Source organism: Sphaeramia orbicularis, chromosome 6, assembly GCF_902148855.1.
Source record: "Sphaeramia orbicularis chromosome 6, fSphaOr1.1, whole genome shotgun sequence".
In the NCBI taxonomy this organism is placed as follows: Eukaryota; Metazoa; Chordata; class Actinopteri; order Kurtiformes; family Apogonidae; genus Sphaeramia; species Sphaeramia orbicularis.
Window position 1 is genome coordinate 15538996 of NC_043962.1, and position 24991 is coordinate 15563986.

Sequence of the window (24991 nt, forward strand, 5' to 3'; positions counted from 1 at the left end):
AAGTGAGAATTTGATTTTCCTTGGTCAGGATATGTACAGTCAGTCCAGCTTGGATTTACAAGGCTGTGAAAAAAATAAAGGAAGGTCCACACAACCAGTGAGCTCCCAAACCATTTAATTGTGATGTTTCGGGCCGAGGCCCTTCATCAGACTGAGGCCTCGGCCCGAAACGTCACAATTAAATGGTTTGGGAGCTCACTGGTTGTGCGGACCTTCCTTTATTTTTTTCACGTTCTACTTTTTTGGGATCCTGCACACCTCTAATTTTGGATGTGCGTGTCGTTCACCTTTTTTCTGTATTTACAAGGCTGACAATTAATACTGAACAAACAAGAACTCAAACTATGAATTATGAAAGAGCTGCAGCATCTGAAACTGACCACAATGAACATTTGACAGATAAACAGAACCACAGTGCTTCAGTTCCAGCTTCACAGTTTGTCATGTCTTTCATATTTTGTGATTGTCTCCCTCAACTCACCATATATTTTTTTATTTTTATCAATTACTAGAAATTTCAGGCGACCCCATTTGAATTCCAGGTGATCCCACATGAGGTCCCGACCCCAAGGTTGAAAAACACTGTCTTAACATATTCTTGCTCCCCAAAAACACGCAAACCTTAAAGTGCAAACACATTTTAAAACATTGCTCAGAGATGATTGGACACTCTTTTAACTTGTTTCAAGTATTAGGCCATTTTATCTGCTGTATATGGAAGCTGTACTTAGTGGTGGTGTAATACCGTATCCATGTACGCTGTTTTAATGAACCTGCTCACCTGGCAGTAAGGTTTACACCTCCTATTTTCATTACAGACTTCTTCCAAAATTTTGAAAGTACACAGGTATCAGCATGATGATCACCCAGAGGTATTTGTATTCTCTAGAATGCATTTTCAGATACAAACTTGTCCCATCTCCTCTGCCAAAGAGTCAGGGCTTTCTCCTGTTGACTTGCATTCAAAGAACTGTATCTGAAAGACAAGATGAGTGAATATCAGAAAACAGTCCACTAAAGAACAACAAGGTGAGTACTTGTATTTTCAAAAGTCCTAAATAAAAGTCACCTGATGGAGTTTATGGCCAGAGCTTTGAGAGAGCCTAAGTGGGATCTTAGTCCGCCAAAACCCACAAAAGCCTCATAGAAGTCGTAAGAGAGGCCAGAGGCGCCGAACATGGCAGGGTCATCAGAACTGATGACCAGTGGGTGGTTCTCTGACATCAGCGCCGCTGCGGGATGGTTTCGCAGATCAGTTACCAGCTTCATTACCTGAAACAGGAGAACAGGGAGCACCATGCAGAAAGTCAAAGTTTGTTCAAACATTTGGGTTCATAGATATTTCCTTAATCTCAGTGGAAATTTTAGAAGTAATCCAATTTTTGCACATTGGTAAAGCTGGAATGGTGAAGGCTTGGACTGATCACAGGGGAGTTCAGGGGCCACATTCCAGTAAAATAACAGCATAATAACAGACAAATTATGATGACTGCGAACTTTTCAACAACTCTAAATATTTTCATAATTAAATCTTCTTTGTTTTTTTTTTAATACTAAAACAAAGAGAACAAATTCATTCATTTTCTGAACCCGCTTTATCCTCACTAGGGTCATGGGGATCGCTTGGAGCCTATCCCAGCTACATAGGGGCAAAGGCGGGGTACACCCCGGACAAGTCGCCAGTTCATCGCAGGGCTGAACATATAGAGACAAACAATCACTCTCACATTCATACCTATGGGCAATTTAGATTAACCAATTAACCTATCAGTGCATGTCTTTGGATGGTGGGAGGAAGCCGGAGTACCCGGAGAGAACCCACGCAGACACGGGGAGAACATGCAAACTCCACACAGAAAGGGCCCACCCCCCGTCGACTGGTGTTAGAATCGAACCCAGGACCTTCTTGCTGTGAGGCACAAGTGCTAACCACTGCACCACCATGTCGCCCGAGAACAAATTGAAGTTGTCATTATTTGTAGGCATAATGTAATATTTTTTTGTAATTAAACCAAGAAGAATATTTGGTTTCATTACTTATAGGTTATTATGCTATTGTTTTACTTGCAAATTCATCCCGCGGGCTGCATGTTTGATACCTGTGGATTATCAGATCTCAATCTGATATTCACATTTTTACAATTATCCGTGCTAATTTTCCAACCTCTGATGAAGTAATATAAAATACTACTACTTTGGCTCTGATGCAGCCACATCTCATTTGATTGTCAGCTTTAGTACATGATGATTTGTCAATGAATCAATGAATCAATGAATCAATGAATCAATCAATCAATTAATTAAATGTTATTTATACAGATTCAGAAAACTTTATTGAACCCATATAGATAATACATTATTTATATAGTGTCACATCATAACAAAAGTTATCTCATGACATTTTACATTTAGACCTTTTCTAAACCAGACTCTCCTCTTTGTGTTGGAGTTATTCTAAAGGTTGACACAAACCTTACATTTCTTTACTGCAAATGTACATGAGTTACAAATATCAGCCTCTTTGATAATTAAAAATCTGAAAAAAATCATATTTACAAGTCTGTACACATTCAGTCATTTATTCTCGGCTCGGTTCTTGTACATTCTGCTTTTAAGAAGACACAGTACCTGATTGGAGATGGGACACACTTCCAGAGCCACCCCTTTTTTCCTAGACAGCTCTTTGGCCACTGGATGGCGCACCAGAGCGTAGCCATGGCCAATGCGTGAGGTGTTGAACAGGAGAGCATCCAACAGGTTCTGGTCCACATCTGTGCCCTGAAGGTCTTCATGAGAACAGGCATAAATGGTGAACAAACTACTGCTGTTTACTCTATCTGGATTCCATACATGCTTTTACATCAATTTGATCTACATTCTATATCATTCGGTGTCAAACACTGTAGACTGTCATCATGCTATGCTGCAGAAATGTGCATAAATATATGTGTGTGTAAATAGGCTATGTATACAGTTAGTAAGTATATATATGTGAGGGTGGGTTTAGGGAAAGTGTTTTGTTATATTTTGTAAATGTCCTTAAATTAAATAAAGATTTGTAAATTAAATAAAGGTTTAAATAACACTTGAATGTTAAAGTACTAATAGACTAGGCACTACTGCGCTCACCTGTTTCTCCAGCATGAAAAAAGAATGGAAGCTCAACCCCTCTCTCTGTTGGCAGCGACAGGGCGTCTCTGAAGTACCACAGAGGTCTGCCTACGTCCTCACGGCCCACCTGAAAGTCAGACCTTTTCTTAACATACTGTATGTGGTTGTTATATTATCGTCCTGTCATGCTGATATGATGCTTTACAAAGTTTTGTTTCCACTGTTTTGGAACAGTTAGGTTATCTGTTTTTACTTAATAAAAATGTAAGATATTCCCACAGCATTTCCATGACTTTTCAAGGGTCAGTTAATTCGATGACCATTAACAGCCGTGTCCTTTAGTTAACCTTTAGAGACCATGTAGGATATAATTACATTTTTTTTGTTTTCTTACAATATAATCATGTTGTTCACAATTTTCCAAGAGTTAATGCAACTTTATTAAAGTAATATTGACAGAATTGACTCTATTTTTAAGATGTCTTAAGAATAACATTTGAGATATTTTAGCATCTACAAATGAGATGATAAATTTTAGACTCTGACTTCCTCAAACCTAGTAATGAACCCTGTCACTGACTTTTCAAACATTCACATCATTCATTCATTATCTAAACCTGCTTTATCCTCACTAGGGTCATGGGGGTCACTGGAGCCTATCCCAGCTACTTGTGGGCGAAGGCGGGGTACACCCTGGACATGTCACCAGCACGTCACAGGGCTGACATATAGAGACAAACAACCAATCACTCTCACATTCAAACCTATGGGCAATTTAGATTAACCTATCAGGTGGTGGGAGGAAGCCGGAGTACCTGAAAAGAACCAGGTACTGCAAACACGTGTGGTGTTGGAATTGAACCCAGGATCTTCTTGCTGTGAGGCATGAGTGCTATCCACAGCACCACTGTGTCACCTCTCAAACACAAGAAATGGATTGGCTTAAAATTATCCCAGAAATGGGGTTTAACAAAAAAGAAAGATGTTATATAACTGCTCAAGAAAAGAAAATCAAATGCTGTGAGTTTTCCAAAACCTTAAACTATTTTACATAATTTCATGACTTACCCAGTCCTGAAAATTTAGATTTTAAAATTCCATGGACCCATGGAGAAACTCACATTTGCTTTGAGACTAGAACATGACAAATTTGAGGAAAGCTGGAAACCATAGATGGACTTTATGAACACTCAAAAAGAACAAATCGTGACACCCGCTATTGTTTAGCTACTATATTACTGTCATTATTATTATTATTATTATTATTATTATTATTATTATTATTATTAATAATAATAATAATAATAATAATAATAATAATAATAATAATAATAATAATTTGTTTTTATGTTTTGTTGTTTAAAAAAAAAGGGGGGGGGTCAAGAATTGAAAACACTGGAGATATACACAGAAAAACAATTGTACAGATAGATTGTTTTGTTCTTTTCTGAAAAGAAATATAGAAAAACATTATTGCAAAATGTTATATGTGCGTGTGAAGGTAAAACAGCTAAATTCTCCATTATAAAATCAAATAAAAACTTGAATTATAAATCCTGCCAAAAAAAAAAAATTCCATGGACCTAGAATTTCTACTTGCTTTTTTTCATGTCATTTCAGTATGTGCCACTGACTCTCACCAGGTCAAAACCGGCCATGATATCTGGGAAGTCTCTCTGCAGCTTCATGGCCTCCTCCACAGCTTCAGTCACCACAGATGAATTTGCTCCCCTGAGGATAGTATCACAGTGTCATCAGTAATTTGATAAATGTCCTCCACCCGGCTAAGTTCAATTCAGTTTCACAGTCACTTAGTGCAGTCACCTATGTACTGTGAGGATGATTCTTGTTCCGAAGAAGTCTGGGTGTTCTGCAGTGAACTGCCTCGTGACGTCCTGGTAGGTCTTCAGAGTCCAGGCTTTGTCATGAGTTCTGCCGTCCAGTTCATAGATCTGAACAAGATAAATGCAATGCAGTAACGGCACCAATTAGCAATAACTGAGGGTAACTCAATAGACCTCCAGGAGGAGAAAAAGCATGTGTAAACACCAACATTATTTTACCTCTGGGAGTAAAGCACGAACTTCCAGATACATAACATTGTCCTTGTAGAATTCAGTAAGGCCTTGGTAGAAATATTCTCTGAACACAGGAGCGTATGTGACCAGACCCCACATTGACATGAAGGCCTGCTCGAACCTGTCCCACACCACGTCCTGGTTCGGGTAGACCTTCTCCGGGTCCAGATCGGTGAAGAGCGTCAATTTTCCTCTAATCCTGAGAGTGAAAATATGAAGACATCTGAATCAATCTGGTGCCTATTTAGCACTGAATCTGCTTGTTTACAGCAGTGGACATTTTTGGACACCCTTAAAATTTTAAGCAAATCATGCGTGGAAAATTCTCTTTTGTGTTTCAAAAGGTGCGACGGCATCAGACAGACACAAACAAATGCAAATGAAAAAAATAGCAAAACTAAATTCTTGACAGTTTCAACATGTTATGCACTGGATGTGTTTCATTATGTTTTCGAAACATCCAGTTTTTAACCTCGATGGAACAGAGCATGTGCAGAGGGGAGCATGTGGGTTTGGAGAATGGAATAATACTGCACAGTTTAATGACTTCAGAGTGATTCTTAATTAAATATATCACAAATGCACGGGGTGTCCAAAAGCTTTTTTCCACTATTGCTATTGCAGATCAGTGAAGAGCGTCAATTTTCCTCTAATCCTGAGAATGAAAATATGAAGACATCTGAATCAATCTGGTGCCTATTTAGCACTGAATCTGTTTGTTTACAGTAATGGACATTTTCGGACACCCTTAAAATTCTATCATGAAATATCCGCGGAAAATTCTCTTTTCTTTTGTGTTTCAAAAGGTGCGACTGCATCAGACAGACACAAACAAATGCAAATGAAAAAAATAACAAAACTAAATTCTTGACAGTTTCAACATGTCATGCTCTGGATGTGTTTCATTATGTTGTTGAAACATCCAGTTTTGACCTCGATGGAACAGAGCATGTGCAGAGGGGAGCATGTAGGTTTGGAGAATGGAACAATACTGCAGAGTTTAATGACTTCAGAGTGATTCTTAATTAAATATATCACAAACACATGGAGTTTCCAAAAGCTTTTTTCAACTATTGCTATTATTTAAGTTTTACTTCCTCCCACTCCTTTTCGACTGTGCAAATGAAGTCATACTTTGTTTTCATGTAGATGTACAGGTTTTTGTCTTTTGTTTGTTTGTTTCGTTTTTTACAATCTGTTTCATTTGTAAAGACTAAGTAGGATTACTTTGTTTTGTTACATATTCAAACTAAACTAAACTAAACTATTGTGTATTCATAACTTACAGGATATACTCAGTGTTTTTAACCTGGCATACTTCCTGTAAAAGCAGCTTCTGTGGCTCTATGTTACATATGAGGAGGTGTATTGGGCCTACTGATACTAAACTTTTAAGGTACTAAAACCTGCATCAGGCTACTTTTACAATTAATATGGAGTTTCAAACAAAAATACATCATATTAAGTTACTGCTGTCGTGTGACTGAAAACAGAAGCTTTATTCTGTATAACTGAGTTTTATAAATTAAAGTGTGATGAAGGTCATGTTAATGGCATTATTTCCTACATGACAGTTCCTCATTTCTCTCTCATTTCAGCTGACTACGTGTAAGCATAGTATTAATACTGTAATAAACCCTCAGTATAAGTATACTACCTTTTCATGAGGGGAAAAAAAAACCCCTGATATCAATATTTACTTTGTGTAGACATGACTATAGACAACAGGTGCATCAGAGGTTTTTTTGTTCTTAAAAAAAAAAAAAAACACTGCGTGGGTTCACAGCAGATTTTAAAGAACAGGAAGTAAAACTATGTGGACTACACCACCACGGATTCATTTTAAAACAGATTAAATCAGGCTTGACAAAATGAAAGAAATGTGTTAGTTGCAATAAAACAAAAACAACCTAAAAGACAAAACAGGATGTGAATATTACAAGACAAACAATTATGCAAATTATGCTGTGATTTGTGATGTAGTTGACATTCTGTTCATTTTCTGTATCTTTATCATTTTGATTTATCTTTCCACCAACTGAGTTCTTATTAAACAACAGAAAATGGTGCAAAGAGACATAAACAATGGATATTTGCTGCGGAATATTTCAGACATTCAGGTGGTAATAATGTAAAGATAATATTCTATATGTTAATGTGCTAACTTAAACAAAACAACCTAAATTAAATGGGTTTTTTAACTGTTTTAAGTGACAATGTCAGCTAATAAGAAAATACACCCCAAATAAAATATATAATACAACTGAATACTTATATCACTGTTTTTATCACCCAGCCTTATGTTGGTGTAAATACAAGGATCATAAAGACGATGCTATGTAAATGAACTGTATAACATCAACTAAATACATTTTAAAAGACAACAAAAATGAGTCACCTGTTGTCTAGATCAGTCGTGTTGACCACCTTGGCTCTGAGGGTTTCCAGCAGGTTCCAAGGAGAACAGTTTGGCAGAGGTTCGGGCCACTGAGATGAGAAGATGAATCTGATGGACTGGGTATTGGTGAAACACATGTAGCAGAGGGGCCGATAGGTCACGTTTTTCACCAGCCACTCTATGTCCACCATGGCTAAATCATGGACATGAAGAGCTCCACCTGAAATGAACCAGACCCATGTGTAGCGTCATTAACAGAGTGAGCACAGGTGGTTATTGTGCATCATACAACATGGCCCCTAACAGTGTTTTACTATGGTGTTTGACAGAGTTCATACACATTTTTCAAAGTCAATTTCAAGCACTTTTTAAGCACTTTTAAGGGTCTTTTTCCAAAATTTTCCAGCACATCATCTTATCACTGGGGTAAAATCCCTATCTACAGGAATACATATACTCATGATTATATTTGTCACTTTTTATCACAATAATGTACATTGTATTATGCTATAAACATCTAAAATTATGTTTCATAACAGCAAAAAGTTTAGAAAATAAAGGAGAACGCAAAGTTTTATCCAAAAAAAGGGAAGCCACTTGGTGTTCTTCACACTTCACACTCGCACCGAGACAAAGATTAAGATAAAAATGTACCTGGAGTGGACCTGAGAACACCTGGTAATTTTCTTTTTTAACATAAAATGTTATTTTTAAAAACATATCACCTCTTTGTAAGTAGCTTTGGCTTGACATCTAACCTGGTAGAGTTTATATTAAAAATAGATTTTAAAAAATCACATAATTGCAAGCACTTTCAAGCACTTAAACTGAAATTCAAGCACTTTTCAGACTTTGAAAACACAACATTGAAATTCAAGCATTTTCAAGGATTTCAAGCACCCGTACGAACCCTGAGTTGATGATTTTGGATTCATTTTAAGCCTGCTTTAATAAGTATGTTTTATTTTCTGCACACTGATGAAGGTGGAGGGTATCTTGGAAAATCCAGATCATCTCCTTCATAGTGACAAATCAGAGGTGAAGCTGCAGTGGGCGACTAATGTCATTAAGATGCAGGACTGAGGTTTAGAAGAGCCTCCATGTCCACTGCAATCAAAGTCTACAACACTACAGTCTAATGATTCATCCTTTCTTTATTTTAAATCTATTTTATTTCAGCACCTCAGTCTAATGATTAATTCTTTCTTTTTTTAAATTATACTGAGCTAATTAAGAAAGTGAATTTCTACCTGGGGATCAATAAAGTTCATCTGTATCTGTATTTGTTTTACCACTGCTGGCTCCTTGTCAGTCTAATTTACAGCAATGCATCATATTCTATGAGACTGTTAAACAGTATTGGAAAAAGGTTTTCAGACAACCTTAAATTTTGACACAATCTCAAATGTTATCATGAAATATTAGTGAAAAACCTGTTTGTGTTTCATAAGGTATGGCTGTATCAGACAGATACAAACAAATGAAAATGTTTTTTTTGTTTGTTAATTGTTAACATGAAAAAATAACAAATTGTTTCAACACAAAACAGTTTCAACATGTCATGCCCTGGATGTTTCATTAATTTAATGAAACATCCAGTTCTCACCTCAGTGGAACAAAGTGTGTGGGTTTATAGAATGGCACAATACTTGGCAGAGTTCAGTGACTTCAGAGTGATTCTTAATTAAATATATCACAAATGCATGGGATGTCCAAAACCTTTTTTCCACTGCTGTATATTCTTAACTTAAAGGATACATCCAGTGTTTTTTACCTGCCATATTTCCTGTAAAAGCAGCCTCTGTAGCTTTATGTTACATATGAGGACATGTATTGGGCCAATCTGTACTAACCTTTGAAGGAACAGAAACCCACATCAGGCTGTTTTTACAACTAATATACAGTTTCAAAAATACATTCTATGAAATTACTGCTTTCATGTGACTGAAAAACAGAAACTGAATTCTGTGTAACTGAGTTTAAAAAGTAAAGTCTGGTAAAGGTCATGTGTGAGGCATCACAAATGCATGGGGTGTCCAAAAACTTTTTTCCACTACTTATAGCAATGCATCACATTCTATGAGCTTGTCAAATGTATGTGACATTGCTGCGTTTAGAACTACAAAACTCTAAAAACTTTAAGAAAAACAGGACTGAAAATCCAAGATGTAATAGAGTAGAGTATAAAGTCGCAAAAAATATCCAAGTACAAGTATCTGAAATATGTCAAAGCCTTGAAAATTTCCCATTACAGAAGTATACAGAGGGGGCCAGATCAAGCAGTGGCACATTTCATGTTCAATAAGCCCTGTGTGGAAAACTAAATAACTTATCTCCATGTTTAATACATGTATGAATAGGTCTCAGTAAGTACTTTCACATGACACACGTTACAATTTACAGAAATAAAACAGAGAAACAGAGACACAGAGAATCGAAATGAACATCTTTTTTTTCACTTTACAAAACATGCTGTTCTCATAAGAAATTGATGCTAAATGAAACATAGGGCTTTAGCTCTGATGTTAAACTACAATTGTGATCAATATTGGATAAAAACGTTGAAACGATAAGTTTTTATGAGCATAAATATGTTGTGACACAGGGACAGCAGTTTGTCACTTTGTTTAGCAGTCATAATAAAAGACTTGGACTGGAACTAAAACACGACAAATATGCTAATAAACTTTTATCGTATAAATTACAACTGAAGCAATATACACAGCTATTAGCAGAGAATATTTTACAAATAACTGGATTTACGTAACCTTTCTATATTCTTGTACTGTTGAATAACTACTTCCTACAGATTCACAGACTTAAAATATCACTGATACAAGAAAGAAAAAAATACTATGTCATAAGTATAACTTTACATAATCAGTTATATCTTTTTTTTCTACAAGTGATACTGAAATTTTGTAAACAGTTCCATAAAATAGAGTTGTTCAGCTAAAACACAGGTGTCAAACATGTGGCCCGAGGGCCAAATATGGCCCGCCAAAGGGTCCATTCTGGCCCTTGGGATGAATTTGTGAAATGCTAAAATTACTCTAAGATATTAACAATCATTTTAGTTCAGGTTCCACAATCAAACCAATTCAATCTCACATGGGTCAGATCAGTAAAATACTACCCAAAAACTTACAAATACTCATAACTCCAAATTTTTCTCTTTGTAAATGTAAATATTTTCATGTATTTACACTAAAACAAAGTGAACAACAACAAAAATGTGAACAACCTGAAATGTCTTAAGAGAAGTGCAATTTTAACAGTATTCCACCTGTTAATAAATGTTTTGTGTATTTGTAGACCCACTGTGATCTGTAAATTATATATAATGCAAATGTGTAAATGATAAACTAAGACAGAATATTGTAAAAATTACACTTATTTTCTTCAGTTTGTTCATGTTATTCACAATGTTTGAAAGGATTGTTTGTAAATGTAAACATTTTCATAATATAATTTTATTTTTTCACTCTAAAACATAGAGGAAAGTTTGGAGTTGACATTATTTATATATTATTATGATATTATTTTACTGGTTTGGCCCACTGCAGATCAAATTTAGCTGAATGTGGCCCCTGAACTGAAATGAGTTTGATACTCCTGAGCTATAAAAAATGAGCCTATTTGAAAAATGACAGGTGAAACTTTAATTTTGTGACACTCATGTTCACCTTGGCTTGATCTGGCCCATCTGTTACTGAGAGTGAGCGTACCTTTAGGCATCTTCTGCAGGAGGCTGAACATGGGACTGTTCCTGATGAGATCCCTGGCTTTGAAGAAGTGCATGGCAGGAGGGAAGTCTGCTCTCGCCACCTCGTCCTGCTTCATTTTTAGCAGACGAGTATCGAGTCGCTTCTCCTTTTCATTCAGCACCACCTGACCACCTGTCTGCATGGAGGCCTCTTCCTGTATGAGGGACTCTCTGTACCTGGGGTCTGGGATGCACAGACCACCAGCTAGAAGACACATAAACAGACAGACTCCAGCCACGAGGGGGCGCTGCAGCTGCTCTGCCATTGTCCTGCAGTGTCTGTTGGGTTACAGGGTTTTATCTGTCTGATAAATCAACACATACATTATGTTAGATGATGGTAAATAAGCTTTACAGAGGAGATACGTGGTGTGGAGAAGTGAAAACACGTATCTATACTGGTTAAAAATTTGAATTCAACATCTAACATTAACTGTTTTTGGGGAGTAAAGAAAAGAAACAGTTAACTTTTCAGAGCTTAGGTATTTAGAACATATTTTCACACATTATTTACAACCGGAAATAAACTAACAATGGTGGAGTTTATTGTGGTGTGTTTAAGTCGCATGGGAAATTAACAATATTAGCTTAGATAGCATATATTTATGTATTTACCTGTTTAAAAAAAAAAAAAAAAAAAAAAAAAGCCCGTATTTCGTGTTTAAGCAGCTTCGAGATTTTCGGAATAAAACAGCAACTGTATAAACTGTGTCTTATTTTAATATAAGATAAATATACACCGCAGTTTTATGTCAGAATCAGTGTGTCAATAGGAAGTTGGTTCACAAAGGGTCGCTGAAACCCACACAACGACTGACGACGACGTTATAAACACTCCTGTTAATAGTCAGTCAATAATTACAGACCGAAGAGACATTTTTGCCTCTGCCAAACAACTTAAGTTAGTTAAATGTCATCAAATATAGAATAAAATCTCTTACATGTAAACAAGGCTGGGGCTGCGTCGGTTTAAATTTGGGTTGTGTACATGGGGAATTCGAATCTGTGCTGAGTCTGTCAGGCGGATTTCACGCTCAAGGCCCGCCCCTTCGTTACGATTGGCTGATGTCAGTCTGTAAAATGATTTGATTGGTTGAATGTTGAAGGATAAACATTAGCCTGTAAGAGGAGCATCAGGGAGTATTTAACACACACCATTCATAGGTTTTTCCCAAAGCAAATAGGCTTCTGGTTTTGGGAAAATAAACCTTTGCAACACAATTAACCCTTTCATGCATAGCGGTCACTACAGTGGACAGTTATTCTACAGCTGTTCTCTTGTATATTCATTTGTTTTGTTGTTTTAATTCCATAACAACCAAACAGTGGAGCTTATGCATCATCCCAAACACTGACATTCATAACATTACTATAACTTTGCTGCTCTTGATAAACCTGATCTGCAGTAACATGTTTGAGTGCAATTGCTAATTGTTATTAGACTGTAATTAACAGTTTTCTGGAACAAAAAGTTGTTTTTTTTTTTTTTTGTTTGTTTTTTTTTGCATATCCACCTGAAACCCAGCAATGCATTTTGTCCTCTGTAGGGGACAAAAGTTTGACAGTTTTACTTTAAAAATGCTATGCATTGCAAAGGACATTCCATTAAAAAAAAATCAATCAATAAATAAAAATAATTTTTAAAATGTATCTGAAAAAACTGTTGTATTATGCAGTTTCCAATCAAGACTATTTTTTAATGTACAACAGCTAAAACTGTCAATTTCCTGGGTCTCAGGAGGATATTATCTCCATGAAATGAGTAATAAGTATTAGAGTATAATAAAGTGTGAGAAAACTTTAGCAATTTAGCAATTAGCGGCATTAAAAATGTTTTGATTTCATATTTTTCACACAGTATATCACTTTCTGATGATGAGTTTTAAATACATGTTTCTTTGCCTCAAAAATTAAATGCATGGTGTCCAGTTGAGTGGACATTTTTGTAACTCCATGAAAAATAGGTTCATTAAAAAAATTTTCAATTGCATTGTTTTGTTTTTTTTCACATGCTTAAAAATAAAATCACTCAAGACAAAATATTGACTAAGGTTCTAATAATTCATGCAAGAAAGGGTTAATGCTGGTTCAGAGGGAACAGCTAAAATATAACAGTAATCTATGAAAAGACCAAAACTAAAACTACAGTGTTATATTCGAAAATCTGTGTCCCCTCAGGTTGCTGCAGATTGATGTGATATGAACAGAGTAACTATGATTAAAATGTTAGAAAGAAAACATGCAGAGAAAGAGTGAAAGGAAGAAAGCAAAACAAAACACATAGGGTTGATTATACAGTAAATACTGTAGTTCAGGGGTGTCAAAACTCATTTTAGTTCAGGGGCCAAACTCAACTAAACTTGATCTTAAGTGGGCTGGACCAGTAAAATTTATATATTATTATATTATATGTCAACTCCAAACTTTTCTCTATGTTTTAGAGTGAAAAAAGTAAATTTACATTATGAAAAGGTTTACAGCTACAAACTATCCTTTGAAAAGATGTGAATTACATGAGCAAACTGAAAAAATAAGTGTAATTTTAACAGTATTCTGCCTCAGTTTATCATTTACACATGTACATTATAACTTACAGAGCACAGTGGATTTACAAATACATAGAATATTTAGTAGCAGGCAGAATATTGTTAAAAATTTGACTTACTTCTCTTAAGACATTTCAGGTTATTCATACTTTTTCAGGTCATTCACATTTTTTGCAAAATTAATCTTTGTTTTCGTGTAAATACATGAAAATATTTACATTTACAAAGAGAAAAATTTGAAGTTGTCATTATTTATGTTATTATGGTTGTATTTTACTGGTCCCGCCCAATTGAGATTGAATTGGTCTGAATATGGAACCTGAACTAAAAGGATTGTTAATATCTTAGTGTAATTTTTGCATTTCACAAATTCATCCCCAGGGTCGGATTTGGCACCCAGGCCGCATGTTTGACACCTGTGCTATAGTCAGAATGCATTTACCTAAACTCCAATTTCCCTAAATATTTAAGAATAAACATTTCATATATTAAAAGTAAATGTCTTAATGTTGCCTTGAACAAATAAGTCAATGCTTTGTTCATTTTCATTTTTATCAGGGTATTTTATGGAACCAAATCACACTAGGTAACATGCAAAACTAAGTTCATCTTTGCCCCTGAGCTGTGCACTGAGGTGAAGGTGCTTGCAAATAAGGAAATGAAACATGAAGTTGAGGGTAAAGGAAAAGTGAAAGCAGAAATTGTAGAGGGTGGTAAAAAGAACTTAAGTGCTATATAAAGGTAAGGTGATGAGGTCCAGTGCTCCTCTAATCTGCAGTGCTGTTCATTACAACTGGCTGTTAATGTTTAGTTAAACTGGCTTATACTTTCATTACTTTCCAACTAACGTGGTAAAGATAGTATTGGCTCTATGTATTTATTAAGCATGATTTTCATCAAAGACAAGTGGTCAAAACAGAGAACAAAATAAGTCATGTTTTATGTTTAGGACAAACACGTAATTGTTTCAAGAAAAGTTATTTATTTCTAAGAAACGTACAGTATAGAAAATACTCCAATCCGTTTCCAAAATAATCTATGTCAGTCAGATAAGAACTTGTAAACGTCACTTTAAAATGAAGCATACAGGTCTTTTGTCAATGCCACCGAGGTAAAAGACATCTGTTCAAAAACAAGAAAAACAGCGTCGAGAAAGGAAAAAAAAAAAAAAAAAGAAAAGAAACAGACACCACATTTATATTAAAACAAGTCCAAAAATGTACAAAAATTCTTAAAAGGAGCAAATAAATATGATTCACATTTAATCACGTCTAAATGGTTCGTTTCACTAGTGCAGAGATGACAGCAGAATAAACTGAGAGTTGAATGCGCTCGTCCAAACATCTGGTGCTGATTCCACGCACCAGAAACACACATACACACTCACACACACCTGTACACCACAGACAGCATCACAACCTCGCACACCATTACAAACAACACTGTCCTTAATACATTAGACAGCAACAAATGAACACACTACCTCCGAAACAGGCCGACTAATTACCGAGATATTTCCCTATTTGAACAAAAAAAAAATAGTCTCACAGCTTCTAGTACTGTCCTATTCCTCTGTTTCTTCCTCACATATTTTCTTAAAATGCCTTAGGAACATATTACTAAGGACATGATAACAGTGGCCAATCCTATGCAGCCTATTGAAGACTCTAGACTGGAATACAGCTCAGTCTGTGTAGTTTTAACAACCTGCAGGCAGGATGGCATGCAATCTGTACAACTCAAGACCAACATACAGACTTCATCGTCATACACGTGTATGATATCGCAATTTATCGTAATCCAACGATGACTTAAAAAGACAAGGCAATTAAAATCCTGTCTTATTCAAAAGATAGCGTACACTTAAAAGGATTGTTTCATTTACAGAACACCTGTGGTCTCTCGGTGACAAACTGACAATCGCATGATGACATTTGAGTGATGTCAGTCAGCACCGTAACCAACAAGACTTAACATCACTGCAGATCACAATCAGTTTGACCCACAAGAGAAGAAGAGGTGTAGGGACTCCGTAGAGGCCACTAACTGGCCCGATGAGGTAGATTTATTTGCTGCCATCGCTAAACCGCACAAGTGGGGCTCACATGTGCAACGTTGATATGATAGAACAGAGGGGAAAAAAAACCTCCAAATGTCCACATCAGAGAAAACACACTGGCAGAAAGAAGGAAGGAGGGGGAAAAAAAAAAAGCCCAAAAACAGTCCTGTTGACTAAAGGTTTTAAATAATCAGGAATGTCAAACAGCTAATTCAATCAGCCTCGCTTCCGGTTAACTTTAAAGAAACTGGGGAAAAAAAAAAAAAAAAAAAAAAAAATGAGGGTAAAAAAGTCTCACAGGACAACTCACAGTGTGCTAACCTTTTTTTTTTCTTTTTTTTTTTGAATTCGACTAATGCAGAATAAACTAAAGCGGATTCATTTATCACAGCTGTAATCCCACTTTTCTTACTCTTGAATAAATCAGAAAAATACCCGTATATAGCAACTGTACACCCTGAGGAAACATTTTTGTACACTGATGTGGGGATGAGGAACCACTCAAAAAAGCTAACATGCAAAGGGAGGGACAGAAAAAAAAAATAGTAGGTGGAATGCAAAAATGTCTCACTTCAAGAAACAACGGTAATCCTTCCTTTTAGTCGTGGATTTGATGAATAATTACCCCATAATGTGATTAATTACCCCTGAAAAATAAGCAATTAAATACGGTGAAACTTCAGCTTTAGTAGTTAGAAAAACCTCCAATAATTACCCGCCATCTCTAAGTACCGTTGTGTTGTGACCAGCTAAGGGCAGAAATAATTAATTAAAAATTTAACAAAACACTTTCACTATTGGCCATAAATTAATCTTATCACTGTAGTCAAGCTGAAAAAAGTCTACATTCCCACAGGCACATTATTGTATATATAAATAAGCTGAATCTGCAGCTCTGTGACTCCTTCAATATGATTTTAAGTCAACTATCCTGTTTCTTATGCATTTACAATTAATTTGAACCATATACGATTAATGAAATTTGAACTAGAGCATAATTATGGATGTTTTTCTAAGTGTTTCAGCCATAGTTTCTCTGAATTTACCCTCTTATCAAAGCGTGGTATTGACCTGACCATAAACTATCATTTAAGTTATACTCACTGTGTTATAATTAAGGGACTGTAAAAGGAAGGGTTACCGAAACAACAGCAGGATTTTATGTGTATGTGCATATACCAGCAAGCAGGACATGTTACCGCCTGAGAAATACAGATTTCCCTTCTCAGGGACAAGAGGTAAGTCTTTAAAATGGAGGGTTGTTTCTTTGCTTCTGTTTTCTATATTGCAGATGAAAACTGAAGACATCAACGTTATGTTCAGTAGTGAGAAAAAAGTATGGACAGCCGCTTTTGCTCACTGCAGTTAATTCATAGTTTTGACGTCATCGGTACTCATCTACTCATCTTCAATTTACAAATAAAAACCACAGAATAAGAACGGGTGTCCAGGAAAACCTCCGGTTGCACCTTCTCGTTCCGTGTTTTTTGCTTGTTTTTATAATTTTCATAAATAAAGACTATGCAAGGCCACTTAACTCCAGATGTCTAGACTCCCAAAATCCATAGTGCATAACAGAGAGCCGGGTATAGTCGGACACACACAGTGCTGTGTCTGTGCCGGTCTCTGCCAGTCAAAGACATTCTTAACCATGAAGGCAGCTTTGAAAGATGCATATTCTGTGTTTCCTCCAGAGCATGAGAAACACTTTGAGTTGGGGTGGCTATGAACAGTAACTGGGCCTTTGTCAGGACGGTTTATGCTTCAGACAGATAATCAGTGTTTGTATCCTTTCACAAGCAGCCACCACGCTGCGCTCACCTCATCACCAACACATTCACACATACATTCACAAAGTAAAAACAAGGCAATTGCAAGGGGCCTGTGAGTTGACTGGGTTTGGGTGACAGTCTCATAGTACCTCCTTTTCTACACCTGAGTTAATTATATAGTAGAAACAACAACAACAAAAAAAAAAACAGTAAAAATGACAGATCCTTTTCGTCTTCATCACAGTTCTCTGTAGTTCTATCCGTGGAGTAACAGCTCCATCTAGCACTACAGCAAAAAACAGGAAAGATCGGTAGTGTTCAGCGGCTCAATTAAGATGTTATCACTTGAGTCCATCCAAACAATGAAGAAGGGCCTGCCCAGTGTTCTTTAAGGCAAATTCCGATGTTGAGTTCTTCAGCATGTCAGTGAATTCCTACCATTTCCACAGAGCAATTTTAATGGACTGACCCTGTGCTTTGAACTCTATGAGGAGAACGGCAAGAAAATCAAAATCGATGGTCCTCCAAGGCTCAACAACATTTTCACATTATGTTTGAACTTGAATTCTTGAGTGGGCAAAAGGTTTTTGTACAGTGTAAAAAAAGACAAATCAGTAAAACACGTAATTGAAACCGAATGACACCCAAACAGTTTTCTCTCCGCTGTGTCTTTCAGTGTCGCCAGCATGCTGACATCTTTGATAATAGGCCTGAAAGAAAAGGAACATCTGCTCAAATGTCTAGAATTTTAACATACTTATAACCAACACAACATGGTGTTATGACATTAAATAATCAGGTTGTTAAGGTATGTAAAGCAGATAATTATAAGAGAACATGATACAGGAAACTGAAAGAAACAAAAAGTATTTTACTCACTCTAATCCTATTGGTGTTTGTCACACTCCCTGTTTACTCCCAGGGCCGCCTGGTGCAGCCGTCATCTGTTGACTGCAACAAAAAGAGAAACATGTAAGGAACATGCAATTCTGCAGTAAAATCCTAACAACTTGACATTCAACAAAGGCTGACAAATTTGACAACTTAAACCACTATCTTACATTACATTATCTTGAGGATCAAAACAACCTCACCAGCACTGCAGGGTATACTCTGAAAGATTCACAGTACTACTACAGTACCACTGCTTGTAGTGGTGGAAGTAGTAGCAGCTAACCATGCAATGCACCAAGGTCCCTAACCAATATTTTTTTCACAACAATATGTAATAACCTGGGAGAGCATCTTCTTGTAATAAGTTGTTTGCCCCCCCCGAGACACAGTATATAAATGGAGTGAATGTTCTCCTGTTGTTTGCAGTAATTCCATTTACATGTGAAAGGGAATCAAAGGGCAAAATATTCCAAGTTTATAAAGTCAATGGGGTTTGGACCAGAGCAAACAAACTATAGGTGTGAAAAAAACAGACTTTTATTGCTGTCATTTTTTTTCCAACTGTAAATAATAATAATAATAATAATAAATGACAGTTCATTGTTCAGTTAATAAAGTTTGTGGAATTTTGACATCAAAGCTCAAATTAAAAATGGTAACTTAACATAAAAAAGACAGGAATGTCAGTTTCCAAAGCATAAACTGAACATGAATTAAGAGGCCACTTTACCCTGGGTGTGGAAAGTGTTCTGGTGGCAGGCCTCTCTGCTGAACCATCATGCCCTGAAAGTGCCCACCAGGCCGAGGGTGTCGGTACATGACCATGCGTGTCTGACCTGGGGAGTAGGGCAGCTGCTGAGGCCGCTGCAGCGCCTCCATCAGGTGTGGGTGAGGTCTCTGAGCAGTGTAACGTCCAGGATCTGGGTAAGGCTGGTCAGGGTAAGGGCTCCCATTTCCAACGCCTCGAGCATGAGACATCATGTGAGGTGGGGGAATGCCACCCTGCTGCATCCCAGGGTGAACAGCGCGAGGGTCATACATGAAGCCAGATGCCATGTGTGCAGCTGAGACGGGTGGGTGCTGGTGTTGAGGTAGCTGGGTGCTACGGCGACGGGCAGCGGCGTTATGGCTGTCGAGGTCCAGGATTTCTTTAGGGCTGTCAGGTTGCTCCGACCTCTCCTCAGTATGTTTTGCTGGACTACCAACGTTGCCATTACCTCGACCTGCATGCTCCCTGCCCTCCCGCGGTCCCTCCTCTGGGCCCTCGGAATGTGGCCCTGCTTCTGATACTGGGCCAGGGGACACCAAGCCAGCACTAGAGCCCTCAGAACCCAGTGGGGACACACTGCTGTCCTTTGACTGATTAGAGCCTCTGGCACTGGCTACAGGTAGGTAAGCGTTGGGCGGCATTGGCTGGCGGGGGCGGTACTGAGACCGATGCCAGTCCTCTGGAGGATAACCACCTCTGCTATTGGCCTGATTATGGGCTGGACCCTGGGGATGTGGTTGTGGGTAGTAATGTTGCTGCTGGAACTGAGGAGCCTGGTACATGTTAGGATGGGCCTGAGGGTGCTGTTGGCTTGACATGTGATAGGAGTAGGCGGTCCCTTCCTGTTGGTGGTATGCAGGGTGCTGAGCTGGGTTGTGGAGGGGGTTAAATGCCTGACTGTGGAATGGGTGGTGAGCAGACTGAGTCGTAGGTCTGTTTGGCTGGTTATACTGTCCATGTGATATGCTACCCATGGCATACGAACCTACAGCTCCATTTACTTGGCCTTGGGAGTGAGGAGGCATGGCAGGATTGTGACCAGGGACCGGCCCTCTTGGAGCTGAGTTTGTACCCACAAGCTGGGTTTGGTGATTTGGGCTAAAAGCCTGGTGTTTATAAATTCCATTTAGAGGCCCAGATTTCACCATGTTAGGCTGTGAGGGACCTGCAGCGCCTTCTGTGTCTGGCCTACTTGTAGGCTCACTAGGTCTTTGATCTCCCTGGTCTGCTGGGCTAGGCTGGGACAGTAACAGTGGAGCAGGGTGGCTAGGGGGCAAAGAGGTAAAAGGGGCAGGCTGAGGGGGTCCAGGCTGGGCTCCTTGTGTACTACTCAGTAGCCTCATTTGCATGGGACTGTTCTGTGGTGGGCGTTGTGGAGAGTTTTGGGGATACTGGTGTTGAGGTAGCTGACTCTGAGAATGGTGTTGCTGTGTGTTCTGTTTGGGGGAGCTCTCAGGTGCTGGAGGCTGCTGCTGTTTTGGGATGTTTGGCTGATGTTCATTTTGTTTACGTGTGTTTTCCATGTGTGGCATGTTGTTTTCTGACATTTGACTCTGCTGAGGATGTAAAGGACTTGGGACTTTGTGTGGAGGAGTGTTCTGTATGTGCTGAGGAGGTTTTGGTAGAGTGGGACCAGTGGAATTGTTGTTAGATGAGTTGAAGTGGGGTGAGGTCATGGTCATGTTATGGTGTTGAGGGGGACAGTGGCTCGCAGATTGTTCTTGGCCATCAACATCCTGCTTGTGACCCTCCATTGAACCCTGCCTCGGTCCAGGCAGATTCTCCTGTGATCTGCTCAAGTGAGGGCTTGGGGGACTCTGCATTTCCTCTGCTAGACCACTTTGGTGTCCTGTGGGTATAGTGGTAGGCCCTTGGTTGGCTGGAACAGTGGTTTTGCGTGATAAAGCTTCGTCAGAAGTACTTTTTGGGGCCATTTTGTTCTCCAATCTTGATCCTGTTACCATGAACAACACAGAGACAGAAAATAGCATAAAAGAATAAGGGGAGATGAAGAAAACATGTTACTATAAGTATAAAAGCAATGTTAGAGCACTATTTAATCAAGACAAAATACTGCATCACAACTAATGGAAAAGACTTAATAAACATGAAGTGAGATCAACTAAAAACAAGATCATGCATGAGATGTGTCATTTTATACTATGTATCCAGTTAACAAATGACGAACTGAACAGATTAAAATTCTGACACCCTGCCTCTATTGTCACTATCCCAGTGTTAGAGGAAGCTGACATTTACATGAACAAACCTTTAAAGCATCTAGCAAGTTATGTTACTAAACTCATGAATATTCAATTTGCCCCTTACTGTGAAAAATAATTGAAATCATTTTTACAAAATGCAGATGACTCAGTAATGGCAAAGAAGTGGGTGCACTAATAGTCAGACTGAGACACCATAGTCTTCAAAGAAATCTTATATGTAGAGAAAGGTTAGACAGTGCTTGGGTTCCTTCATGCAGAACAGAGACAGTGAAAAGCTGGGAGAGAAGGTCAGGTCTACCTTTAGGCTGCATGTCTGTCTGCTGGGAAGGCTGGCTGTCTGGCCCATTGTCTGTAGCAGGATGCAGCAGCTGAACTTCAGAGGCAGGGGGAGGCTGCTGAGAGGCGTGAGCTGGGTTGCTGCCAATTGCTGATGGGGGCCCAGCCTGCTGAAAGTTGCCCATGTGTTGATGAGGAGTACCGGCAGGGGGTCCAGAAGAGGCTGACAGCTGCTGCAGGGCCAGCATCTCGGGGCTTTCCAGCATGGAAGCCAAGCGTGTCCTGCCAGAGGACTCTGGATGGGGTACAGGGAGACGCGAGGACATGGGCCCGGGGGAGCTGACTGTTGCTGACATTTGATACTGGGCATTAGGAGGAGGGTGGGGGTATCCAGCTGCTTCTGGCCATGGTTTATGCCCTACTGGGGGTGGGATTCCACCGTAACTAAAGTTGCGCTGGTTCATTGCATTAGGATCCTGCATCCGCATCCCAGTAGGTCTCTCCTGACCTTGGTGGTTCATGCCATTCCACATGTTGGGTAGGCCCATACCAGGAGCCCTCATGCCTGGGTAGTGGTGCTGTGGTGGTCCTTCCGGGCCTGGGAATCTGTTGCCCATTGGGTGCATTGTGTGACCCTCTGGACGTTGGTGGGATGGATACATGCTGGCTTCAGGAGGAGGTCCAGGCTGAAGAGCCACCGGACGTGGACCCAGAGAAGGACCATGAGTTGGACCCATATAGCGGTGATGATGCTGATGTGCGGGCTGCATCTGGTTGGGATCAGGGCCCATTGAATACCGAGGTCCCATGTGATGTCCTTCAACCATGCGATGCTGTGAAATACATAAAATGATCAGACAATTAGTTGTTTTTATTATTATTTGTTTTACGAAGACCAACATTGCATGGTTCTTTAATTTGGACAGGCTACAAGTACTTTTTCCTCTAGGTACACCTGTCAATGTTCCTTAATAGAAGATTGGAGCATTTAGAACATTTTCTTGGATTTATGTAACCTAATTAGCATTTAGTCCTCTCCAGTAACTTAATTTCTTAACTCTTTCAGTGCCATGGGCCGATTAAATCGGCTTTACGAATACAACCTTTAAAGTGCCACGGCCCGATCAGATCGGCTTTGGAGAACACGCCATATTTGTGTACAAACAAACCATCCACCCCCATTTCTTTCTCACATTTCGATGACGTTCTTTCTGTGTCCCCCTTTTGAGACCAATCAGACGGGAATTTGAGGTCACGCGACCGAATAATATTTTTATATCTTTTTAATGTTTCTTATTCTCCGGTGTTTCATCAGAGGGAGCCCTCCATGCCGGGGGGCGGCTGTGGACTCCGGGGGCTGTGGCGCCTTCTCTCACTGGGGTCCACTCCTTTCTGGTGGGTGGGGGTCCCAGTTGGCCCTCTCCCACTAGTTGGGATGCGGGGCTGTGTTGCTGGTGCCTGGTCGCCGGGGTCGGCGGCTGCTGCCTCCTGGTGCCGATGGCTCCCTGAGACAGCGCCTCCTAAATTGATGTTTTACTTTTACTTGTACATTTTTGTTCTGGTCTACCCGTGCTCAGTCAGTCTTCTTAAGTATGTGTGAGCTTGTGGGTTTGCATGTATATGTGTGTGTGTGTGTGTGTGTGTGTGTGTGTGTTTGTGTGTGTGCGGGTGAGTGGGTGGGTGTGGGTGGGGGGCGGTACTGATTTTTAAACTGATATGTAAAGCACTTTGTGCTACAGTTTTTAATGTATGAAAAGTGCTATATAAATAAAGATTATTATTATTATTATTATTATTATAAATTATGCAAATTACGATCAATAATGAATCGGCTGCGTCCGGTGCGTTTTGAATCTAATCAGCAATCGGTCGGATGTTACCGAGCAGTTTCCTGCAGGATTCTTCAAATATTATAAAAACGACGCGAAATACTGAAAAATGGCCAAATTCTGTGGCACTTTTAAGGCTTATTAGCCCCTTAACTGTCTGGCACCGAAAGAGTTAATTGTCATGATGGCAAAGAACCAGATTCATTTGAATTACATTTCTCTTGGGGAATGCTGAGTTTTTGGGCGATATATAAGTGTAATCATCTTTTGTCTGTATGCAAAAAGTCAAATTTCATCACAGAGTATTTGACCATTTGTTGCTTGATTTCCCAGAGTGATGTAGTATAATAGGTTTTAAAAAAAAAAACAAAAAAAAACAGTCAACATGTAGTGTGTAGTGTAACTCATATACCTGCATGTTATAGTTGTGAGGCATACGGTTCAGGCTGGGGTCTCCATGTGATGGCATGTGAGGTGGGTAGGGGAAACGGGGATCCATGGCCATTCTTTGGGCATACATGTGTGGACCATGGGGACCATGAGGACGATGAAGCTGTTAAAAAAACAGAAATAGTCAACATTTACACGAAACTAATGTTTATTCAATGTTTTAGAACATCATGATGAATTAAAAATGAGTATTAAAAATGCAGAAGAAATTCAACTCAAGTCAACATTATGCAGAGCTTTCCTGAATCTTCTGGATACCTGTTGCCCTGGGTGGTACATTCCCCTCATGTCTCCTTCATGGATGTGCTGCTGACTTGGAGGCCGGCTGAGTGGATGAGGGGGACCATTGGTCCAGTGTGGCGGAGGAAGTGGTCGAGCCATTTTGCTGTCCTGTTCCTCTGAGAGTGTGCTCCCCTGGCCCCCTGAGTTTCGCTTACGTTGGGCCTGCTCAGTGGCCTTAATCAGACTTTCAGGCCCTGAATGTTTACTTCCCCGATTGCGCTTTTTGTCCTTGCGCTCTTTGTCTTCTTTGTGGATGTGGAATTCCTCATCTGTGTCACCGTCCTCAGACGGAAAGTGTTTTAATAAAGCCCGGCTAAAACACCTTTCTAGAGATTCTGCCATGATAGTGTACTCTGAGGACAGAAGGACAGTACTATCAGTGATGGATGTGATAAAACGTACACTTTTACAACCCTATAAACCAAAAGCACTCATATAAAAACACATATATTAGCACATACATTCATGTACAGTCCATAAGAGCTGACATATGTGTGGTATAAGTGAATCCCTCCCCTTTATAGACACACTCCCAC

At 39.0% G+C, this 24991-nt stretch overlaps 2 protein-coding genes across 4 annotated transcripts in view; both read right to left on the minus strand.

Annotated features, from left to right (window-relative positions):
• Positions 1-475: 475 nt before the first annotated feature.
• On the minus strand, positions 476-12590 carry ada2a (adenosine deaminase 2a). 2 transcript variants are annotated; one of them, XM_030135973.1, is made up of 10 exons: positions 12295-12590; positions 11316-11658; positions 7588-7807; positions 5175-5388; positions 4936-5063; positions 4752-4842; positions 3130-3238; positions 2629-2786; positions 1070-1272; positions 476-976 (listed from the first exon to the last, which is right to left on the minus strand). In XM_030135973.1, exons 2-10 carry the CDS (start codon positions 11617-11619, stop codon positions 886-888), a joined length of 1518 nt encoding a protein of 505 aa, XP_029991833.1. In that variant the 5' UTR covers positions 11620-11658; positions 12295-12590; the 3' UTR covers positions 476-885. The 2 variants fall into 2 exon arrangements, with proteins under 2 accessions (XP_029991833.1, XP_029991834.1); XM_030135974.1 differs by lacking the exon at positions 12295-12590 and having other exon boundaries at positions 11316-11936.
• Positions 12591-16280: 3690 nt separating this feature from the next.
• The window catches only part of cecr2 (CECR2 histone acetyl-lysine reader), a 37203-nt gene continuing 28492 nt past the window's right edge, over positions 16281-24991 (minus strand). For both annotated transcript variants that reach the window (XM_030135972.1, XM_030135971.1), the window contains exons 14-19: positions 24432-24808; positions 24136-24276; positions 21917-22727; positions 19355-21347; positions 18610-18681; positions 16281-18440 (exon numbers count right to left, since the gene is read on the minus strand). In XM_030135972.1, coding sequence (XP_029991832.1) covers positions 18630-18681; positions 19355-21347; positions 21917-22727; positions 24136-24276; positions 24432-24808 — 3374 coding nt within the window. In that variant the 3' untranslated portion in view covers positions 16281-18440; positions 18610-18629. The remainder of the gene's footprint in view (positions 18441-18609; positions 18682-19354; positions 21348-21916; positions 22728-24135; positions 24277-24431; positions 24809-24991) is intronic.

Excerpts from the sequence above, each read along its gene's own strand:
- ada2a (XM_030135973.1), bottom strand. The coding sequence starts at position 11,619 with ATGGCAGAGCAGCTGCAGCGCCCCCTCGTGGCTGGAGTCTGTCTGTTT. Across the intron at positions 7,808-11,315 it reads CCTGCAGAAGATGCCTAAAG|GTGGAGCTCTTCATGTCCAT; the intron begins GTACGCTCACTC and ends GGTTCATTTCAG. Across the intron at positions 4,843-4,935 it reads ATCATCCTCACAGTACATAG|GGGAGCAAATTCATCTGTGG; the intron begins GTGACTGCACTA and ends TACTATCCTCAG.